This window comes from Thalassophryne amazonica, chromosome 1 (assembly GCF_902500255.1).
Source record: "Thalassophryne amazonica chromosome 1, fThaAma1.1, whole genome shotgun sequence".
NCBI classification, from domain to species: Eukaryota; Metazoa; Chordata; class Actinopteri; order Batrachoidiformes; family Batrachoididae; genus Thalassophryne; species Thalassophryne amazonica.
The window spans coordinates 22705212-22728309 of NC_047103.1; the positions used below are offsets into that span (position 1 = coordinate 22705212).

The following is a 23098-nucleotide window of genomic DNA, read 5'->3' on the forward strand; positions in this document are numbered from 1 at the left end:
GTGAGGAGCTCGGTCACTCGGGAGTAGCTCGGAGTCGAGCCGCTGCTCCTCCACATCGAAAGGAGTCAGTTGAGGTGGCTCGAACATCCTTTCCGGATGCCCCCTGGACGCCTCGCGGGAGAGGTGTTCCGGGCACATCACACTGGGAGGAGGCCCCGGGGAAGACCCAGTACACGCTGGAGGGACTACATCTCTCGGCTGGCTTGGGAATGCCTTGGGGTTCCCCCTGAGGAGCTGGGGGAGGTGTGTGTGGATCAGGAGGTCTGGGCGGCTTTGCTTGAGCTGCTGCCCCCGCGACCCAACTCCGGATAAAGCGGAAGAAAATGGATGGATGGATGGAATAACCAGAATGGCAAAGGCTCACCCATTGATCAGCTCAAGGATGATCAATGACAGTCTGGAGTTACCTGTAAGTGCTGTGACAGTTTGAAGATGCCTGCGTGAAGCTAATTTATTTGCAAGAATCCCCCGCAAAGTCCCTCTGTTAAATAAAAGACATGCAGAAGAGGTTACAATTTGCAAAAAAAAAAAACAAAAAACAACTGGCCTAAAGAGAAATGGAGGAATATTTTGTGGACTGATGAGAGTAAAATATTTCTTTTTGGGTCCAAGGGCCGCAGACAGTTTGTGAGACGACCCCCATACTCTGAATTCAAGCCACAGTTCACAGTGAAGACAGTGAAGCATGGTGGTGCAAGCATCATGATATGGGCATGTTTCTCCTACTACTATAGTGTTGGGCCTATATATCGCATACCAGGTATCATGGATCAGTTTGGATATGTCAAAATACTTGAAGAGGTCATGTTGCCTTATGCTGAAGAGGACATGCCCTTGAAATGGGTGTTTCAACAAGACAATGACCCCAAGCACACCAGTTAGAAAGCAAAATCTTGGTTCCAAACCAAGAAAATTAATGCCTCGCAGATGTGAAGAAATCATGAAAAACTGTGGTTATACAACTAAATACTAATTTAGTGATTCACAGGATTGCTAAAAAAGCAGTTTGAACATAATAGTTCTGAGTTTGTAGCGTCAACAGCAGATGCTACTATTATTGTGAACAACCCCTTTTCTACTTTTTTTTTTTACTAATAGCCCAATTCCATAGCCTTAAGAGTGTGCATATCATGAATGCTTGGTCTTGTTGGATTTGTGAGAATCTACTGGTACCTTGTTTCCCATGTAACAATAAGAAATATACTCAAAACCTGGATTAATCTTTTTAGTCACATAGTACTACTACTATTCTGAACACTACTGTATGTACAATGACAATAAAGGAACTTTACTAATTTACAGATGCATCCATCCATCCATCTTCTACCGCTTAGTCCAATTAAGGGTCGCAGGGGGCTGGAGCCTATCCCAGCAGTCATAAGGCGCGAGGCGGGGAACTCCCAGGACAGGACGCCAGTCTGTCACAGGGCCACAAACAGACAAACAAACACAGACACACCCACACACACACCTAAGGACAATTTTAAAGATTCCAATTTACAGATGCATTGGCATTCAATTTCATATATATATGGGGTCAGGGTGCCAGTAAGATTTCTTTTCATAGGGCCCAAAATCTCTGGTGATGCCCCTGACTGTAGGCCTCTTTGGAGAGTCCTTGAGGACAGCTAGAATGGCACACACACAGGTGCCCCAGTGTTGCCACATCCGCCACTCTACAAAAATGCAGCGTAGTGCACGTTCTGCCAGGAAGGCTTACGAGGTCTATTAGAAAAGTAACGGACCTTTTTTTTTAAATAAACTATATGGATTTGATTCATATGTTTTTACGTCAGCCAAGCTTGAACCTTCGTGCGCATGCGTGAGTTTTTCCATGCCTGTCGGTTGCGTCATTCGCCTGTCGGCAGGCTTTGAGTGAGCACTGCTCCACCCCTCTCGTCGTTGTTTCATTGCGAGGAAATGGCGGAATGATTTGGGCTTTTTTTTCCATCAGAATTTTTTCAGAAACTGTTAGACAGGCAGCTGGAAACCATTCGAAAAATTTATCTGGCTTTCGGTGAAAATTTTACGGGCTTCACAGAGTATAAGGAGTGTTACTACAGCTTTAAGGACGGCCCACAATGGCGCACGGCCCACTGCGCTCCGAGCCGCCATCGAGAGGCAGAAACCACCACATCATTTCTAAATGGATGGCTGTGTGGAGCCGGGACCGTCGTGTGCAATTTCTCTGGTTATCACAAGAGCTGGACATCAGCCATTTTCCGGCAGATTTCACTTTTAACAAGAGATTTTGTCATGGAAAGCCGCGCAGAGGCTTCGCGCGTCACAACAGATTCGCTGATGAAGCGAGACAAAGGAACACCTCCGTTTCGGAGTGCCAGAGGACAAGTTGGGACATGCCTATCTTGGCTTTCAGTGCTTACCAGTCGAGTGAGTATAAGAGAAATTGTGGAGAGCTGGGTTCTCAACACTGAGGCACCTGTTTGCTGGATCAGCAGACAGATCTGCCACATTCAATTTATTTTATTTGTACAGCACCAAATCACGACAATGCTGCATCAAGACACTTCACAAGAGTAAGGTCTAATCTTACCAACCCCTCTGAGCAAGCACACAGGTGACAGTGGTCACGATAATAATATCATACATGATGTTTCCTCAAATTGCAACCAACCATTCCAGAATCCACCCTTTAATGCATGACTTATTTCTTGGCTTGTGCTCCAACATGTTTTATGCAATGAAAACAGAACCTCCTTGATGGTGATAAAATTTAAATCAGACACTGGAGTTTATCAAAAAAGGTGACTGTAACAAACACACCACCAAACAACAACAACACAATCATGAATTGTGATATATTGATTTTATTTGAGTTCAGTTAACAAATGGACCAGGTGCATCACTCTATAACAGAAGCTTTGATTTGATGACATCATATGTAGCCTCATTTGGACGTCCAAATTTCATCGGCTTCTCTGCACACCACCAATTTGCCATCATCAGTTAGATGAAGACGGCACATTACGGCTTCTGTGGGCCTGTAAGTGTTTGTTGCCCATTTGGGTTCACCTTTTGCATTGTACATAACCAGGTTGCAGTCACTCTGCATGCACAGGCGAACCACGTCTGCTCCATATGTGCCTGAAGCCCACGTCGGCTTCCAGCCATAGATGACAAAGTTACCATCATCCTGTTGACAGAAATGGACTTTTTAATGTAATATTAACAAAGACATTCTCACACAGTTTCTTTCCAGATTGATGGGGAAAATTTTTGCTCCTGTGAGCTGATGTTCTCACCTGGAAGATGGCTTTCCACTGCCCGTTGTTGGAAAGCAGGTAGTCTCCCTTGCGGAGCTCATCATTTTTGGATAGGTAGTTCTTGCTCATGATCCTGAAACAAAGGCCAATCTGTGATGTTAGACAACTCACAATTTTGCTTTCCACATTTTGTTTGCGCTCCTCAATAATTCTTTCCTGAACAGCACTATTTGCTTTCCTCTACTGCAAATTCAAATTCACTCGATTTAACAATGGCAGCAATGAATGAATGAATCAGTAATCAAATATGACAACACTTACAGGCTTAAATGTCCCTCAGGAGACGGGCTGTAGCTGTGAGGAGGGCCGTGAAACAGCTGAAAATATACACTGTAGATGTGATCTTTATAGTCCCTGAGACGGGCGTGGAAGTGGAGGAGGCGGAGGGGACAGGAGTGTCCTGCCTCCTTTTATTCTTCATGAGAACTTTGTGTTTTGTGGTGCACATTGAAGAGTTTTAGTTGTTTGCCCTGCACCTCCCCCCATCAATCTGTAATCACTGTTATAATCTTTATGGCATGTCCATGACACTTTTTATGGCATGTGCATGACAGTTATGACACTTATGTCCAGACTCAGGACAACTCAGGAGTAACTAAATTACTCATCCTCTGTTCTGTATACGACCTGTATAACCTCTTAATTTCGCTCTCTGAAGGACTTTTTTTTTAAAGTGTGGACTCAAAATTTGGCACTTCCTGTCTGGGACACAGTGTACCATGAGCAAACACATTTACCAATTTCATGCCGATGGAGCCAGCAGCTTTTCATGAACTTTTGACAGGAATTGCACCGACGATTACCAAACAAGGTACCAACTACAGGAAGGCTCTGGAACCTGGTTTGAAGCTGGAAACAGCTACAAGTCACTTCAGTATGGATTTCGAGTTGCTCACACAACCATAAGTGTGTTTATTCCTGCAAAGACTGGCATCTTATTCTACAATTACAAAGGTTTCTTCTCCATTGTACTACTTGTAATTGTAGATGCTCACCACAAATTCATGTATGTCGACATTGGACAGACTGGTTCTGGTGATGGTGTGTTTAACGAGAGCCCTTTTAAGGCAACAATTGTGGCAGGTCAACTGAACCTGCCCAAAGCAGACCCTCTGCCTCGTGATGATCAGCCACTGGAATACGAGGTCTGTTAGAAAAGTATCGGACCTTTTTATTTTTTGCAATAACCTTATGGATTTGAATCACGTGTGATCGCATCAGCCAAGCTTGAACCTTCGTGCGCATGCGTGAGTTTTTTCATGCCTGTCGGTTGCGTCATTCGCCTGTAAGCACGCTTTGTGGGAGGAGTGGTCCAGCCCCCTCAGCGGATTTTCATTGTGAGGAAAATGTCTGAACGGCTGGAGCAGCGCTGCATCAAATTTTTCCAGAAACTGTGAGAGACAGCCAGGTGGACACCATTCGGAAAATTCAGATGGCTTTCAGGGACAATTTATGGGCATCACACAGATTAAAGAGTGGTACAGCCAGTTTAAAGATGGCGCACAATGGCGGAGGGCGCGTCGCGCTCCGAGCGGCGATCGACAGGCTGAAACGACCAGATCATTTCCAAACTGAATGCTGTGTTGATCCGGGACATCGTCTGACTACCAGAGAAATGGCAGAAAAGGTGGACATAGCACTTGCCCGGCACATTCCACTGTTAAAGGACATTTTGTCATGAAAACAGGAGCGGAGGAATTCGCCACGGAGCAGCTAATGGCGCGGACCGAAAGCACCTCCGTGTTGGTCTCACAGGACATGTTGTAACATGCTCAGCTCTTCGACAATTTCTCGGATACTCACTTGACTGAAAAGCCACCAAAAGCTGTCTGAATCTTCCGAATGGTGGAAAAGCTGGGCATGTCCCATGAGACTTCCAACACGGAGGTGCTTTTTTTTCTGCGCCATTAGCGGCTCCGTCCTGACGTGCGAATTCCGCCGCACGTCTTTCATTACAAAATCTCCTGTAACAATGTAATGTGCCAAAAAAGTGCTATGTCCACCTCTCTTGCCATTTCTCTGGTAGTCAGACGACATCCTGGATAAACACAGACTTCACTTTGGAAATAATCTGGTCGTTTCAGCCTGTCGATGGCCGCTCGAAGTGAGGCGCGACCTCAGCCGCTGTGGGCCATCTTTAATCCAGTTGTAATGCTCCTTAATCTGTGTGATGCCCATAAGATTTTCACCGAAAGCCATCTGAATTTTCCGAATGGTTTCCACCTGGCTGTCTCACACAGTTTCTGAAAAAATTTTGATGCAGCAAAGCAGCAGTCGCTCGGCCATTTTCCTGACAATGAAAATCTGCCGAGGGGGCTGGACCACTCCTCCCACAAAGTGTGCTCACAGGCGAATGATGCAACCGACAGGCGTGAAAAAACTCACGCATGCGCACGAAGGTTCAAGCTTGGCTGATGCAATCACACGTGATTCAAATCCATATGGTTTTTGCAAAAAATAAAAAGGTCCGTTACTTTTCTAACAGACCTCGTACTTCCATATGGCAGATGATGCTTTTGCTCTTGAACCTTGGCTCATGAAGCCTCTGCCACTAGACATGACTCACCAACAGAGATTCTACAGCTACAGACTGTCAAGAGCCAGAAGAGTTGTGGAGAATGCTTTCGGCATTCTGGCAGCTCTGCTGTCTTCTCGTCACTTTGCCTCTAACTTCAGAGTCATCGAGATCACCCATGCATGCTGTATCCTACATAACGTCCTGCGACTCAAAAACCCTACAATTGATGTTGCTACACTGGATCGAGAGGATCCACAACACAATCACGAAATAATCCCAGAGTTGTGGAGACAGGATGCCCAGCTGCCAGACATGGAATACCTGTATTGTGGCAACACGAGCAGAGCAGCCAATGAGCAAAGGAACTACATGGAGTATGTCAACTCTCCTGTAGGCAGTGTGCCATGGCAAGATGACTTACTGAATATTAATATATAGACTAATGTGACTCATGACATTACACCAGCCTAATCTACCATGCCAACATCATTACTAGCATTATTTGGACAATGAGACAGTACCGACTTTGGTGTTATGTTTATTGCAAAATGTACAAAATAGTTGTTTAATTTTCAAAAACCCAGTCTGATTATTTCTGAATAAATGCACAAAGTATTTGATTCATTTTGTTGAAAGACATTTGAATTTACTGTATAAACAAACTGTGCAGTGTATGAAATAACAGTCTTCTGAAGATGACTTTCCACTGCCCGGTGTTGGAAAGCAGGTAGTCTCCCTTGCAGAGCTCATAATTTTTGGACAGTGGTGGGCACAGCTAATCAAAAAGTTATCTTCGATAACCATTAATTAGATAACTGAAAAGTTATCTTTTATGACGATAAACTGATAAACTGCCAAAAAAAAAAAAAAAGTATCTTTATTACAGATTACCGATTACCGATAACTTTTAGTATTGATTCGGATGCGGGCACATCAGATTACACTGTCAGCTTCTGATAAACCAGTTTCACTTTAAGCGCCGCAGGGGCTGCTGGGTAAATTCAAGGATTACAAACACACAAGAACGCACGAAAAATGAATGAATAAAAAAATAAAACCCCAAACACTGTCATCATCTGTCAAAAGCAGTAAAACACAGTATTAGAAGTCACAGCTTATGAAAGTTCAAAATTTTTTATTAATCGTCTCCTTTCGGAGAAATTTAGTTTGGTGCATGAGGGGACTCACCTGCACAGACAATAAAAACAGGACCAGCCTTTACACAGTAAAGGCCACAAAAATAAATATCATCAACAATAAAATAGCATAAATAACCAAAAATAACCTTAAAAATCACTGTAATCAATCCACTACGTACTACTAAAACCACACAGCCATTTACCACTCACCATTCAACTGAAAAATGTGCTAAATTTATCCTATGACATAAGTACAATTTAAGCTTGTTCATTAATAAGCTTAATAGACAACGGAACAAATGAGTGTTTGTACCGGTTACATTTGCACAAAAGAACACGATATCTCTTTCCTGAGTTTAACAAGGTGTACTCTGAGTGCAGAACATGTGAGCTGTCCATTGAGGCTTTTCAGGTTTCAAATCCCGTAAAACCTCGGAGAGGTCGCTGCGCTGCGAGATCTCAGTAACATTGAGAACTGCATTGAGACGCTCTGATCACGCTGCACTTTAACCGCTGCACACAGACAACAGCATTAACATCGCAACATAAAATTATTTTTATATTGTGCCTAAAACTCAGGTGAATATATTCTCTGGGTTTATAGACATTGTTATTGCGTTTGTTTTATGTAAACATGCGAGAATCACAGGCTGTCTCTCCGTTATTTTCAATAGGAGCTGCTGTGAGCTACGCTCGCTTCCTGATCATGTCATTCTGAAGTGAAGTTTGCTCTTTAACGTCTTGATTATTGTTCTTTACAACACTGTTTGTCCTCTTTGTTCCAGACTATATAATATGTCTGAAATTCGGTTTGCGTTTATTAAATTCCACGCAGATTAAACGTAACAGACAGGGATTATTTGTTATAATTGTTTTAGCAAGTTTTCAGGGTATCGTGCAGCAGTCTCTTATTAACGTGACAAAGAGCATAAAAAAATTACATTTTTGTAGTATAATATTCATTTACAACTGTCATTGTGTGGATTCTCTATGTTGTTTTGACTGCAGTGATTCTCTGGCATGCAAGGGATTATGGGATACGTGAAAACCCCGATTTAAGATGTTTTTTGCTTGTGTAATGGTTGCTCTGTCAGAGAGTTCTTGAAAACTGGGAGGAGTGTGGCCCATGATCTTACCTGCAGTCTTTATAAGGGCATGGATCTGTGCTTTCAATTTGACTGGAAGGTTCTCAGACCAGCCGGTGATACCATAGCGAAAAATGGACTCAATCGTAGCTCTGTAGAAGATTAACATAATGTTCTTGCAGACCCTGAATAAACGGAGTCTGCGCAGAAAGTGCAACCGTTGATGAATTCTGACACTAACAGAAGTAACATGTGTCTGTCAGCTTAAGTTACTATCGATATGAACACCAAGATATTTGTAAGAGGTCACCTGTTTAATTGTGAGGTTGTTTATAACAACAGGACTATGGTCAGCGGTTGATCTGGGATCCAGCATCATCTCCACCGTCTTGTTCGCATTTATCTGGAGTTTATGGTTGTCACACCAAACCACAAAATCATTCACAGCAGCCATGTGGGAAGAAACATCAAGTGATCTGGAAAGTAGACTCAGAATGACAGTATCATCAGAGAACTTCACCACATACTGATCAGGCCCAGAGTTAACACAATCGTTAGTGTACAAAGTAAACAGGAATGGTGAGCTGACGCACCGCTGCGGAGCTCCCGTACAGCTCACCACTGTATTTGAAAATGTTCCGTTTATTTTCACTTGCTGTGGTCGATCCGTCAAAAATGAATGATACCACTTAATTAGAAAGGGGTTAACTTTCATTTGTGCCAGCTTCCTAAAAAGAATGTGTGGCTGAATAGAGTTAAAAGAACTAAAGCTAAAAGAACTAAAATCAATAAACAACATTCTAGCATATGTGCAGGCTTATCAAGGTGCTGTAATGTGAGGTGCATTAAAATTGTTATAGCATCACTTGTGCTGCGTTTCCCTTTATAAGCAAACTGCTAACTGTGTAAAAATGGCTCCACATCAGTTTGAAGCACATCTATCATAAGTCGTTCCAAAACTTTACAAACATTTGAGGTAAGTGCCACTGACATATAGTCATTGTCTTCCCGAGGACATGACTTTTTTGGAACTGGAATTATGATGGGGTTTTTTCCCCAGATTTCTGGTACCGTCTGTGTGTCAATGGAGAGCTGAAACAGCTGCTGCCAAGCAGGCGCTAGCTCATCTGCAAATGTTTTCAGGAGAAAAGTGGACATCTTATCCGGCCCTGTAGCTTTTTTCCCGCACATGGATTTAAAAGTTTTTGCCACAGCTTCGGCATCTATCAGAATCCTTTTCTTCGAATCACGTCACATCCTTAAGGACAGCACAGCAGTCTTTAGTGCTATCAGTTTCAAATCGTAAATAAAAATTGTTCAACTCATTTGCCCTCTTAATCTCATCAAGGACAAAAAGAGGCTTCCTCTTTGCCTCCATGTTGGTCATGGCTTTAATAGAGTCCCACAATTGCCTGGAGTTGAAACCTAGAGAGATCCTCTTCCACCTGCTCTTCATATTGAAGCCTGGCTAATCTCATCTGATGGTTCAATTCCTTTTGGGCTGCTTTGACACCACCCGTGTCACCAGATTTAAAAGCATTCTTCTTCCTCCTGATACAGTCCTTAATAGTTCTTGTGATGTACGGTTTTGTATTTGGAAACCTTTTAACAGTTTTCTGAGATATAGAGTCAACACAGAAGGAAATATAGGCAGTTATGGATTCAGCAACGCAGTCAATGTTCGTGTCATTGAGGAAAATGTCCAATCTGTAGATAGGAAACTCGGTATTAGATACACCGTCATTTACGAGCTAAAAGCTGCTGCTTTTTTCACACGCTTTCAACCCTGCAGTTTAAACAACCGAAATATGTCCATTAATGCTTTGATTGGAAGAGTAAAATACACATAGCAAATATAAATTCTTACCTGTTAGTTTCAGTGGGATTAATCTGAAACAAAGAAATAAAATAAAAATAATGTTAAAATTAGTCTGTTTTGTGTTTGTGTCGAGCGGTCGTCGTCGTCTTCGTCTTCGTCTTCTTCTTCTTCTTCTTCTTCTTCTTCTTCTTCTTCTTTCGGATCCAATGGCAGATGGCACCAGTTTAAGTTGCATTTACCGCCACCTACCAGGCTGGTGACTGATCGCTGAGATTTTACAAAACCTTAACTCCTGGCAACCATAGTAATTTGTTTAGATGCGATGAAGTAAGCCAGTGTCCTTTTGATATTTAAATAATTATTTTGCACGATGTATGATGGGTTTTGCAGCAGATTTCAAATTGACAGAAACACTGTAAAGTCCAAAGTGAACCTGAACTACACTACCCACAATGCTCCCTGCGTCAACCAGCCAATCACTTTTGCGCTTAATGATGATGTCATTAGAAAGCGACAGCCAGTCTGCCATAAATAAACACACAACAGGGTTTACAAATGTTTTTGACCATCAAACTTTGGTCACTTTACCAGCAAAAATATATTTATCCTAAGATAATTGGTCCGATGATGATTTTGGTGATGATGATGATGATGATGGTGAAACAGCTAATCCACTAGCAAAACTATTAGCTATGATAATAATCTACTATTGGATTAGCTGAACTGTGCCCACCACTGTTTTTGGATATGTAGTTCTTGCTTATGATTCTGAAACAAAGGAAAATCTGCAATGTTAGACAACTCACAATTTTTACCGCATTTTTGTTTGTGGTCCTCAACAATTCTTTCCTGAACACCACTATATTTGTTTTCCTCTGCTGCAAATTCAAATTCACTCGATTTAGCAATGGCAGTAATGAATGAATGAATGAATCAGTAATCAAATATGATGACACTTGCAGGCTTGAATGTCCCTCAGGAGATAGGCTGTAGCTGTCAAATACAGGCTGAGGTGTGGCTCAAAAAAAGAGCTGGACACAATTGCAAACTCACAATGCAGATTTAGAGGTGAGAAAAAGGCTTTATCAGCCAAATGAGCAAAGGTTCGGTACACAGGTAATCAATCAGCTAGGCAGAGGTAACAGGCTGGAGTAGGCAGTGACGTGGTCCAAAAAACAAGCACAGTTCAAATACCCGGCAAGGCAGGATTTAGAGGCTGAGATTATGAAAATGAAAGTCAAAAAACAAGGCAAGGTCTAAACATGGGCAGACTAGAGATTAAGGCAAACAAGACCGTGGTAAGGTTGGAACGAGAACTTAAGTTCAATGAACTGGCAGCGAGGAGGAAAACACAAAGGGCTTAAATAGAACAGGTGGTGATTAGGAAACGAGATGCAGGTGTGAGGGAACAATCAGGAAGGGGGCTTGGTTGTTTGCATTGCACCTCCCATCCATCAATCTGTAATTACTGTAATTATTGTTTATGGCATGTGCATGTGTGATTTGTGGAGGACGACTTTCATGGTGGTGAGGTGAGAGAGGGCGCCGGAGCCACTGGGAGTGACAGCTGTCACTCATCCTCAGCACCAGCTGTCACTCATTCATCTCATCACCATCACCATAAAGGCTGGACTGCAACTCCACCTCCTCGCTGAGAAATCAGCTACCATTCAGGTAATTTTCTCTGCTGACTCAAAACGTTGAGTAATAATCTGAACTTCTTTTGCAGCCGTTATCCTGTGGTGTCTGCCTTATCTGTGGGATTGGCGTTTGGTGTGATCAGCGACGGCTTCGCTTCACACTCCAATCAGATAAGTGGTTAGACAGGAGCTGCACGAGTGTGTGATTGGAGGTGGAGGTTCTCCCTCCTTTACTGAACACTGACTGTGGGATTACTGAGTGTGTGAACTCACACTCATCAGGACTGTCTCTGTTTTCTGCCAGCAGTACCGGGTCTGACTGCTGAAGACAGCAGCCACCTGGGGCGCAGGGCTTGGGGGCTCCGGTGTTCTTCAGCTCCGTTGGTGGTGGAAGCTGTGTGGGATCCGGCTCTTCTCTCGCCAGGCGTCTTCTATCGTCGAGCCTGCCCACACGTCACCTGGTGTATGATTGACAGTCCACCATATTGTTATTGTCTGTACGTCGTTGTGCGATTCACAACATTAAATTGTTACTTTTGGCTTATCCATTGTCCGTTCATTACCGCCCCCTGTTGTGGGTCCGTGTCACGACACTTTCACAACAGCTTCACAAGTTACAACAATACGGAATTAGAGGTATTGCACATCAGTGGGTAAAAAGCTACTTAGAAAATAGAAAACAGTTTGTTCAGATAAATAATACTAAATCAGAATTGTGTAACATTATTTATGGTGTACCACAAGGGCCGGTACTTGGACCCAAACTGTTTATTTTGTATATCAATGATTTTGTGAATGTATCTAAAGTACTTGGCAGCATATTATTTGCTGATGATACAACATTATTTTTACTCTGGATCAGATATACAGGAAGTAGTACAAGTGATAAATACAGAGTTGGAAAAAGTTAAACATTGGTTTGATATAAACAGATTGTCACTAAATCTTAATAAGACAAATTTCATATTATTTAATGACAGAGTGGGAAATAATGATGTGTCATTAAAAATAGATGGAATGGCCATGCAAAGGGTAAAAGAAACGAAATTTCTAGGAGTCATGATTGATGAAGATCTTACATGGAAGTCACACATAAATTACATAAAAAGGAAAAATAGCGAAAGCCATTGCTGTTTTGCATAAAGTAAAATTTTCATTAAATAGTTATGGTTTATTAACATTGTACAATTCATTGATTGTCCCATATTTAACTTATTGTGTAGAAATCTGGGGATCAATATGTACAACTTATACACAACCATTATTTATTCTGCAGAAAAGAGCTTTAAAAATGATAGTAATAGTCGTTTTAGAGATCTATCTAATCCATTATTCATTAAGTATAGGGTACTTAAATTTCATGATTTAGTTGATTTGAAAATATTACAAACAATGTATCAAGCTAACAAAAATACCTTACCAATAAACATTCAAAATATGTTTGAAAAAAGAGTAAGTAGTTATAATTTGAAAGGAATAGAAGTCTTTAAAAAACCAAGATTCAGAACCAAAGTAAAGGAACAGAGTATTGCAGTGAATGGTGTAAAATTATGGAACAACCTCAACAAAGAAATCAAAGAATCAAGTTCGCTTAAATGATTTAAAAAACATATTAAATTATATGTATTAAGTAAGTATGAAACTATGAAATAAGTCAGTGGGCTATGACAAAGCCTAGGGTGTGATCTGTTAGTGATGTCTAGAATATTTTAAGTTTAAAATGTAACCTGTTAGGGATGTAATCTTTTAAATAATGGTTAAAATTATGAAATAAGTCAGTGGTATGTGACAAGTCAAAAATGTAATCTGTTTAATAATGTTGAATAATGATACTTAAAATTGAAAGATTGTATTGTAAAAAGGGGCAGAAAATATAAGACTTGTTCTTCTCTCTGCTCCTTTTCATTCAAAGTCTTGTAAATTTCATTTCTGCTTTTCTGTCTTGTTCTTTTAAATGAATGAAATAAATAAAGGGTGGGGGGGGGGGGGGGGAAGGTCATGGGTTTAATTCCCGTGGCCTTTCTGTGTGGAGTCTGCATGTTCTCCCCGTGTTTGCGTGGGTTTCCTCCGGGTGCTCCGGTTTCCTCCCACATCCAAAGTCATGGGGGTTAGGTGGGTTGGTATCTTTAAAATTGTCTGTAGGTGTGTGTGTGGGTGTGTCTGTGTTTGTTTGTCTGTTTGTGGCCCTGTGACAGACTGGCGTCCTGTCCTGGGTGTACCCCGCCTTGCGCCCTATGACTGCTGGGATAGGCTCCAGCCCCCCGCGACTCTTAATTGGACTAAGCGGTAGAAGGTGAATGAATGAATGAATGACATTTTTGAGACATTTATTTGTTCAGTCCTAGAGATGGGTAAATTTGTCCATCTGTTTATAAGATGAGTAACCTTCTTTGTCAAAGTCGGGGGAGATGATGGTCTTGTGGTTAAGCGTTGGGCTTGAGAACAGAGGTTCCTGAGTTCAAATCCCAGCCTGACTGGAAAATCATTAAGGGTCCTTGGGCAAGGTCCTTAATCCCCTAGTTGCTCCCGGTGTGTACTGGGCGCCTTGTATGGCAGCAGCCTGACATCAGGATGAATGTGAGGCACTGATGTGTAAAGCGCTTTGAGCGTCTGATGCAGATGGAAAAGCGTTATATAAATGCAGTCCATTTTTACCATTTACTTAAAGTGTTATAGTTATTAAGAACAATTTTGTCAGTAGTTGGGGAAATCTTAACACCAAAGTAGTTGAAACCTTTCAGTGAGGCCATAAAAGGAGTGTTAGATCATATCTGTGCTGATTCCTTATTTTATTATTTTATGTTAGCTATCCAGTATTTGCTTTTGTTATCTGTTTAGAAGTGCCTGGAACCTGGTTCAAAGTCTCAAAAGAAGAGTTTAGTTTCACTTCCATTATGCATGTGCAAGTTTCAGATAAAGGGAGGGCTTCCCTCTGTCTGTGGGAAGCCAGTAAGATTAGGTTTGTGAGACTAAAACCCACCCACTGTACCACCTACATTGTCTTGTATAACCACCCATGTGTCAGCCATATTTGGGGTCTTCACAAGATGGAGTCCCGGGTAGGCTGTGTCTCTGGGGACCCGGTGTAACAGTATATCTTACCCCCCTGGATATCTTACCCCTCACCCTGGAAATCTTCCCCTCACCCCTGACAGTCAACATTCCTGCAGGGCAGCAATGATTAACCCAAATCTTGATAAGGCCCAATCAGGACATCCTTTAAAGTCTATATTTCATGGATGTTTTATGGTCCCAGATAAAGCAGTTTGATTGATGGTGAACGATATTGGTTTTCTTTCTGTATGTATCTGTAGCTATATACAATTGTAATATTTCCTATTACACTGACAGTATGATAATAAGCAAACACATTTATGTTACTTTTTCAATACCCAGTATGATAGCAATAATTTGCTGTAATGAACATTTTACTTATAATTAAAGTTTTATCTATTTGTAATCATACGAGGTCTATTAGATAATAAACCGACCCTTTTATTTTTTTTTTTACTATATGGATTTGAATGACGTGCGATTACACCAATCATGCTTGAACCCTCGTGCCCATGCGTGAGTTTTTTCACACATGTCCGTGACGTCATTTCCCTGTGGGCAGGCCTTGAGTGAGATGTGGTCCCGCCCTCTCGGCTGAATTCCTTTGTTTCGCACGCTGCTCGAGACGGCGCGCGTTGCTTTATCAAAAATTTTTCTGGACCTGTGAGGAATATCCGAGTGGACACTATTCGAGAAATTAAGCTGGTTTTCGGTGAAAAGTTTAACGGCTGATGAGAGATTATGGGGTGTTTCTGTCGGTGTAAGGACTTCCCACGGAGCGGGACGTCGTGCAACGCTTCCAGGTGCCGTCGTCGGCCTGTTTCTGTTGTGTGGGCCGCTGAAGAGGAGGTACTGCTGGCCCACCACCACCAGAGGGCGCCCTGCCTGGAGTGCGGGCTCCAGGCACCAGAGGGCGCTGCCGCCTTATGGGAGCAGCCGGGGTGACAGCTGTCACCCATCACTGGACACAGCTGTTCCACTCAGCACAGAGGTATATCAGGAGGACGGCGTCTCCACCTCAGTGCCGAGATATCGCCTTTAGACTGAGGTAACGTTCTCTGCATTTATATTCTGACTAACTAGCTAAAAGACTTGTTAAACCTTTTCAGGACAGCTGATTACTGTAAGCTAAATTGCTTGGATAAGTACTCACCTGCCTGCCATATTGTGACTAGAGGTGGAGGCGGCTTCTCCCCTCTCCGTTACTGGGTGCTGTCGCATCCACGCCTGTGTTGTTGCTCTCTCCCGCCAGCAGTACCGGATCCGACGAGCGGAGGCAGTGGCCACCTGGGAATTCGGGACTTGGCGGTTCCAGTATTTCCAGGGTTCGGTGGCAGAGGAGATCTGGGTGGTTTCGGTTCGACTGAGACGGACGTCTCCTACCTTCGAGCCTGCCCACACGACACCAGCGGATTCGACCCCAAATTGTGATTGTTGTATTCATTGTGCTCGTTTCACAATAGTAAACCTTGTTATTCACCTTCCTCCATTGTCCGTTCATTGCACCCCCTGTTGTGGGTCCGTGTTCCTACACTTTCACAACAGGATATCTCGGCCACCGTCATGGACCCCGAGGGGCGTCAACCGGCTGTTGAACGGCCAATGGAAGACCAAGGCGCGTCGGCGGCTTCGGGAGGGGTAATCGGTGAGTTGCAGCGGATCCTCACCGCTTTCACCTCTCGGATCGATTTAATGACCGAGCAGCACGTTCTCCTAAACCGCAGGGTGGAGGCTCTCGCCGCACAAGTGGAGGCGCGCCCTTCGGGCGCCGCTGCGGCTCTCCCTCCCGAGGACCCTGCGCGTGAAAGTGACGTTCCACTGGTCGTTCAACGGTCCCTTCCTCCGTCCCCAGAAGCATACATAAGCCCTCCAGAACCGTACGGAGGCTGTGTGGAGACGTGCGCGGATTTTCTGATGCAGTGTTCGCTCGTCTTCGCACAGCGTCCCGTGATGTACGCGACTGATGCTAGCAAAGTAGCTTATGTAATAAATCTGCTTCGCGGGGAGGCACGCGCTTGGGCTACAGCGCTCTGGGAGCAGAACTCACGGCTCCTTCATACATACGTTAGGTTTGTACGGGAGCTCAGAACGGTGTTCGACCATCCCAACAGAGGAGAGTCCGCTTCAACCGCGCTACTGTCAATGAGACAGGGGCGTCGGAGCGCAGCTGCTTATGCAGTCGCCTTCCGCATCGCGGCGGCGAGATCCGGCTGGAATAGCACTGCCCTCCGCGCCGCCTTTGTAAATGGACTGTCATTGGTCCTAAAAGAGCACCTGGTGGCGAAGGACGAACCGCGGGACTTAGACGGGCTCATCGATCTGGTCATACGACTCGACAACCGGTTAGAAGAACGCCGTCGGGAACGAGGCGAAGGGCGTGGCCAGGCACGCGTCGTCCCTCTCCCTTCCGGTTCCGATCGAGCTCCGCCTTCCCCACGCTCCACAGCCCCTGCGCTCCGTGGGGTCACAGCTCCCCCTACTGACGAAGCTAGGGACACAAGTAGGGCAACATTTAGGGCACCAGATGCACAGAGGAGATGGACCCACGGAGCGTGTCTTGTTTGTGGTTCAATAGCGCACCATGTGAGAGACTGCCCCGAGCGGTCAAACGCCAAACGCCCGCCCCTAGAGACTGGGCCAGGGGTGGGCCAAAACATTCACGTGGGACACACCCACATTGCTACACGACTCCCAGTCACGATCCTGTTTGAGGATTCAACCCTGAAGGCCCCAGCACTGGTGGACACGGGCTCTGAGGGGAATCTGCTTGACAGTAGATGGGCCAGGGAGATAGGGCTCCCTCTGGTGGCTCTTACCTCGCCTGTGCAGGTTCGGGCGCTAGATGGCTCCCTACTCCCACCAATCACGCATAAGACACCTCCAGTAACTCTGGTGGTGTCAGGTAACCACCGGGAGGTGATCGAGTTCTTTGTGACTCAGGCCACCTCCCGTGTGGTTTTGGGTTTTCCCTGGATGCTAAAGCACAATCCCCGGATCGATTGGCCGTCCGGGGTAGTGGTTCAGTGGAGCGAAACCTGCCATCGGGAGTGTCTAGGTTCCTCGGTTCCTCCCGGCTCCCAAGCTAAGGAGGAGGTCCGAGTCCCGCCCAATCTGAAGGCGGTGCCGGCGGAGTACCATGACCTCGCTGACGTGTTCAGCAAGGATCTGGCTCTCACGCTTCCTCCCCACCGCCCGTATGATTGTGCCATTGATTTGGTTCCAGGCAATGAGTTCCCGTCCAGTAGGCTGTACAACCTCTCACGGCCGGAGCGTGAATCAATGGAGACCTACATCCGGGACTCATTAGCTGCCGGGTTGATCCGGAATTCCACCTCTCCGATGGGTGCAGGTTTCTTTTTTGTGGGTAAAAAAGATGGCGGGCTTCGTCCATGCATTGATTACAGGGGGTTGAACGAAATCACGGTTCGCAACCGATACCCGTTGCCCTTGTTGGATTCAGTGTTCACCCCCTTGCATGGAGCCAAAATCTTCACCAAGCTGGATCTTAGGAATGCGTATCATTTGGTTCGGATCCGGAAGGGAGACGAATGGAAGACGGCATTTAACACCCCCTTAGGTCATTTTGAGTACCTGGTCATGCCGTTCGGTCTCACTAATGCTCCCGCGACTTTCCAAGCGTTGGTAAACGATGTCTTGCGGGACTTCCTGCACCGGTTCGTCTTCGTGTATCTAGACGATATACTCATCTTTTCCCCGGATCCTGAGACACATGTCCGGCATGTCCGTCAGGTCCTGCAGCGGTTGTTGGAGAACCGCCTGTTTGTGAAGGGCGAGAAGTGTGAATTCCACCACACTTCTTTGTCCTTCCTGGGGTTCATCATCTCCTCCAACTCCGTCGCCCCTGATCCGGCCAAGGTTGCGGCGGTGAGAGACTGGCCCCAACCAACAAGCCGTAGGAAGCTGCAACAGTTCCTCGGCTTTGCTAATTTCTACAGGAGGTTTATTAAGGGCTACAGTCAGGTAGTTAGCCCCCTGACAGCCCTGACCTCCCCAAAAGTCCCCTTCACCTGGTCAGATCGGTGCGAAGCCGCGTTCAAGGAGTTGAAACGGCGCTTCTCGTCTGCACCAGTTCTGGTGCAGCCCGATCCTAGCCACCAGTTAGTGGTTGAAGTGGATGCCTCGGACTCAGGGATAGGAGCGGTGCTCTCCCAGAGCGGGAAGACCGATAAGGTCCTTCACCCGTGTGCCTATTTTTCCTGCAGGTTGACCCCCGCTGAATGGAACTATGACGTCGGCAATCGGGAACTCCTTGCTGTGAAAGAGGCCCTCGAAGAGTGGAGACATCTGTTGGAGGGAACAGCCGTGCCATTCACGGTTTTCACTGACCATCGGAACCTGGAGTACATCAGGACCGCCAAGCGGCTGAACCCCAGGCAAGCCCGCTGGTCACTGTTCTTTGGCCGTTTTGACTTCCGGATCACCTACCGTCCCGGGACCAAGAATCAAAGATCGGATGCATTGTCCCGGGTGCACGAAGACGAAGTCAAAACGGAACCGTCGGATCCCCCGGATCCCATCATCCCGGAGTCCGCTATCGTGGCCGCCCTCACCTGGGACGTAGAGAAGACCGTCCGGGAGGCCCTGACCCGTGACCCGGACCCCGGAAACGGACCAAAGGACAGACTATACGTCCCACCAGAGGCTAGGGCTGCAGTCCTGGACTTCTGTCACGGTTCTAAACTCTCCTGTCACCCTGGGGTGCGAAGGACCGTGACAGTCGTCCGGCAACGCTTCTGGTGGGCATCCCTGGAGGCCGACGTCCGGGACTACGTCCAGGCCTGTACCACCTGCGCCAGGGGCAAGGCCGACCACAGAAAGACCTCAGGGCAGCTACAGCCACTGCCCGTGCCTCATCGCCCCTGGTCCCACATCGGCCTGGACTTTGTCACGGGTCTCCCGCCGTCCCAGGGACACACCGTCGTCTTCACGATAGTGGACCGTTTCTCCAAGGCGGCCCACTTCGTGGCCCTCCCGAAGCTCCCAACGGCCCAGGAGACAGCGGACCTCCTGGTCCACCACGTCGTCCGTCTGCATGGCATACCATCAGACATCGTCTCCGATCGCGGTCCCCAGTTCACCTCGCACGTCTGGAGGAGCTTCTGCCGGGAACTGGGGGCCACGGTCAGCCTCTCGTCTGGGTACCACCCCCAGACCAACGGGCAGGCAGAGCGGGCGAATCAGGAACTGGAGCAGACACTACGCTGTGTGACAGCCGCGCACCCGACGGCCTGGAGTACCCACCTGGCCTGGATCGAGTACGCCCACAACAGCCAAGTGTCATCTGCCACCGGCCTCTCCCCGTTTGAGGTGTGCTTGGGGTATCAGCCCCCCTTGTTTCCAGTGGTTGAGGGAGAGGTCGGTGTGCCCTCGGTCCAGGCCCACCTACGGAAGTGCCGTCGGGTGTGGCGTGCCGCCCGCTCTGCTTTGTTGAAGGCCCGGACGAGGGCGAAGAAACATGCAGACCGGCGGCGGGCCCCGGCCCCCAAGTATCGTCCTGGGCAGGAGGTCTGGTTGTCCACCAAGGACATTCCTCTGCAGGTAGACTCGCCGAAACTTCAAGAATGGTACATCGGACCTTACAAGATCCTCAAGGTCATCAACCCCGCCGCAGTGAGGCTCCAGCTTCCGGCCTCACTGCGGATCCATCCAGTTTTTCATGTTTCCCGGATCAAGCCCCTTCACACCTCACCCCTCTGCACCCTGGGCCCGGCGCCGCCTCCTGCCCGGATCATCGACGGGGAACCGGCTTGGACTGTACGCCGGCTCCTTGATGTCCGTCGGATGGGCCGGGGTTTTCAATATCTGGTGGACTGGGAGGGGTACGGTCCCGAGGAACGCTCCTGGGTGAAGAAGGGCTTCATCCTGGACCCGGCCCTCCTGGCCGACTTCTACCGTCGCCATCCAGACAAGCCCGGCCGTGCGCCAGGAGGCGCCCGTTGAGGGGGGGGTCCTGTTGTGTGGGCCGCTGAAGAGGAGGTACTGCTGGCCCACCACCACCAGAGGGCGCCCTGCCTGGAGTGCGGGCTCCAGGCACCAGAGGGCGCTGCCGCCTTATGGGAGCAGCCGGGGTGACAGCTGTCACCCATCACTGGACACAGCTGTTCCACTCAGCACAGAGGTATATCAGGAGGACGGCGTCTCCACCTCAGTGCCGAGATATCGCCTTTAGACTGAGGTAACGTTCTCTGCATTTATATTCTGACTAACTAGCTAAAAGACTTGTTAAACCTTTTCAGGACAGCTGATTACTGTAAGCTAAATTGCTTGGATAATTACTCACCTGCCTGCCATATTGTGACTAGAGGTGGAGGCGGCTTCTCCCCTCTCCGTTACTGGGTGCTGTCGCATCCACGCCTGTGTTGTTGCTCTCTCCCGCCAGCAGTACCGGATCCGACGAGCGGAGGCAGTGGCCACCTGGGAATTCGGGACTTGGCGGTTCCAGTATTTCCAGGGTTCGGTGGCAGAGGAGATCTGGGTGGTTTCGGTTCAACTGAGACGGACGTCTCCTACCTTCGAGCCTGCCCACACGACACCAGCGGATTCGACCCCAAATTGTGATTGTTGTATTCATTGTGCTCGTTTCACAATAGTAAACCTTGTTATTCACCTTCCTCCATTGTCCGTTCATTGCGCCCCCTGTTGTGGGTCCGTGTTCCTACACTTTCACAACAGTTTCGACCTGAAAACATCCTAATTTAAGGCTTAATTCACCCAGGACATCATGAGAGAACAGAGAAGATTCAGAAGAGGCCGGCATGAGGACTTTATGCGGGCATTCCACTGTTTAAGGACATTTTTTAATGAAAGACGTGCGCGCAAATTCGCCGAGTCGTTTCCATGATGACTCGACAAATCTGTGTGCGCCGCGACAGGAAAAACACCTCCATGTTGAAAACCATTTGTAAAATTCAGGCGGCTTTTGATGGCTTTCAACAAGTGAGTAACTGAGAAATTGTTTAACAGCTTGGGCATGTTCCAACTTGTCCGTTAGGGTTTCCAACGGAGGTGTTTTTTTCCTGTCGCGACCCCCCGCGGTCGGGTCCGGCCCGACATGCGACTCTGACCGCACGTTCTTTCATTACAAAATGTCCGTTAACAATGGAATGTCCGAATAAACTCCTCATGCCGACTTCTTCTGAAAGTTCTCTGTTCCCTGACGACTTACTGGGTCAACAGAGCCTGAAATGTGGAAGTTTTCAACTTGAAACGGCGAGACGCTGTCGTCTTGAAGCGCAGATCACCGTCAGGCGCCGTGGGCCGTCCTTAAAGCGACACTACCAGACCAAAATCTCTCATCAGCCGTTAAAATTTTTACCGAAAACCAGCTGAATTTATCAAATGGTGTCCACTCAGTTGTGCCTTACAGTTTTGAAAAATTTTGATCAAACAAAGCAGCAGTCTGAGCCATTCCTAAACAATGAAAAAATCGACGAGAGGGTGGGCCACTCCTCACTCAAAGACTGCCCACAGGCGAATGACGTAACCGACAGGCGTGAAAAAAACTCTCGCATGCCCACGAGGGTTCAAGCATGTCTGATGTAATCACACGTGATTCAAATCCATATGGTTTTTGAAAAAAATAATAAGGCTGGATACTTTTCTAATAGACCTCGTATAACTATATTCTGGTAGTACTAATGTAATCATAAAATATTAATTTGGTGTATTACACAACATGTTTTTGTCAGGATCTTGAGGTGATGTGGCACAGAAGGTTGTGGGACCCAAATGCAAAAACTCACAGACAGTGGAATTGAAACTGAAAGGCTTTATCAGTCAAAACGAGCTTGGATTCGGTACACAGTTAGACAGTCATGGATGAAGAGGTACAGATAGTCGGCAGGCAAAGGCGTCGTCAAAAAGGCAGGCTCAGATCTTTTACACAGGCAGACAAAGTACGTGGGCAGAAGGAAAACGAGGTCACAAAACAGAGCTGGGTCAGTACACGGCAAGACAAGGCAGAGCAATGAAAAGGCTGGTACAAGGACTGTGAAAATCAACAAACTGGCGGGGCTTGAGTGAAAACAGAGGGTTTAAATAACCAAGGTGGAAATGAGGAAAGTGAGAACAGGTGTGTTGGAAGAATCGGGAAGGGGGGGTGGCAAACAGAAGAAACAGAAAAGTTCAGGTGGGCGTGACTAAGTGCAAAAATACTGAACAGCAAAAACCAAAAGGTAATCCTGATAAAGAAAAAGAAAAAAAAACAGAAATGACAAAATGTAGAGACAAGTGCATTGAGACAGAAAAGAAAACAGAAAAAAAAAACTAAACATCATGACATGCTAACGGAAAGAAATGACCCCAAAAACTAGTAAGTGTTAAAGTGAACAGACCAGCCAGAAAATAAAAGACTAAGACAAAACGAGAACGGAACTGACCGTGGCTAAAGTATAAAAACTAAGAACAAAATGACAAACAAACCTACAGACTACAGAATAACAGATAATGCCTAAAATGACTAAACAGAAAACTAAGTGATAAACTGATGTCACCATTACAAGGAATCAAATTAGACTTAGCTATACAAGACTAAAGATG

General features: G+C 46.2%; 1 protein-coding gene across 3 annotated transcripts; it reads right to left on the bottom strand.

Moving 5' to 3' along the window:
* Window positions 1-2805: 2805 nt before the first annotated feature.
* LOC117507257 (mannose-specific lectin-like) lies at window positions 2806-10851 on the bottom strand. 3 transcript variants are annotated; one of them, XM_034167096.1, is made up of 3 exons: window positions 10806-10851; window positions 3264-3357; window positions 2806-3154 (listed from the first exon to the last, which is right to left on the bottom strand). In XM_034167096.1, the coding sequence occupies exons 2-3, from the start codon at window positions 3351-3353 to the stop codon at window positions 2909-2911; spliced, it is 336 nt and encodes a 111-aa protein (XP_034022987.1). In that variant the 5' UTR covers window positions 3354-3357; window positions 10806-10851; the 3' UTR covers window positions 2806-2908. The 3 variants fall into 3 exon arrangements, with proteins under 3 accessions (XP_034022987.1, XP_034022994.1, XP_034022981.1); XM_034167103.1 differs by lacking the exon at window positions 10806-10851 and adding an exon at window positions 8078-8186; XM_034167090.1 differs by lacking the exon at window positions 10806-10851 and adding an exon at window positions 3546-4493.
* Between the last annotated feature and the right edge of the window lie 12247 nt (window positions 10852-23098).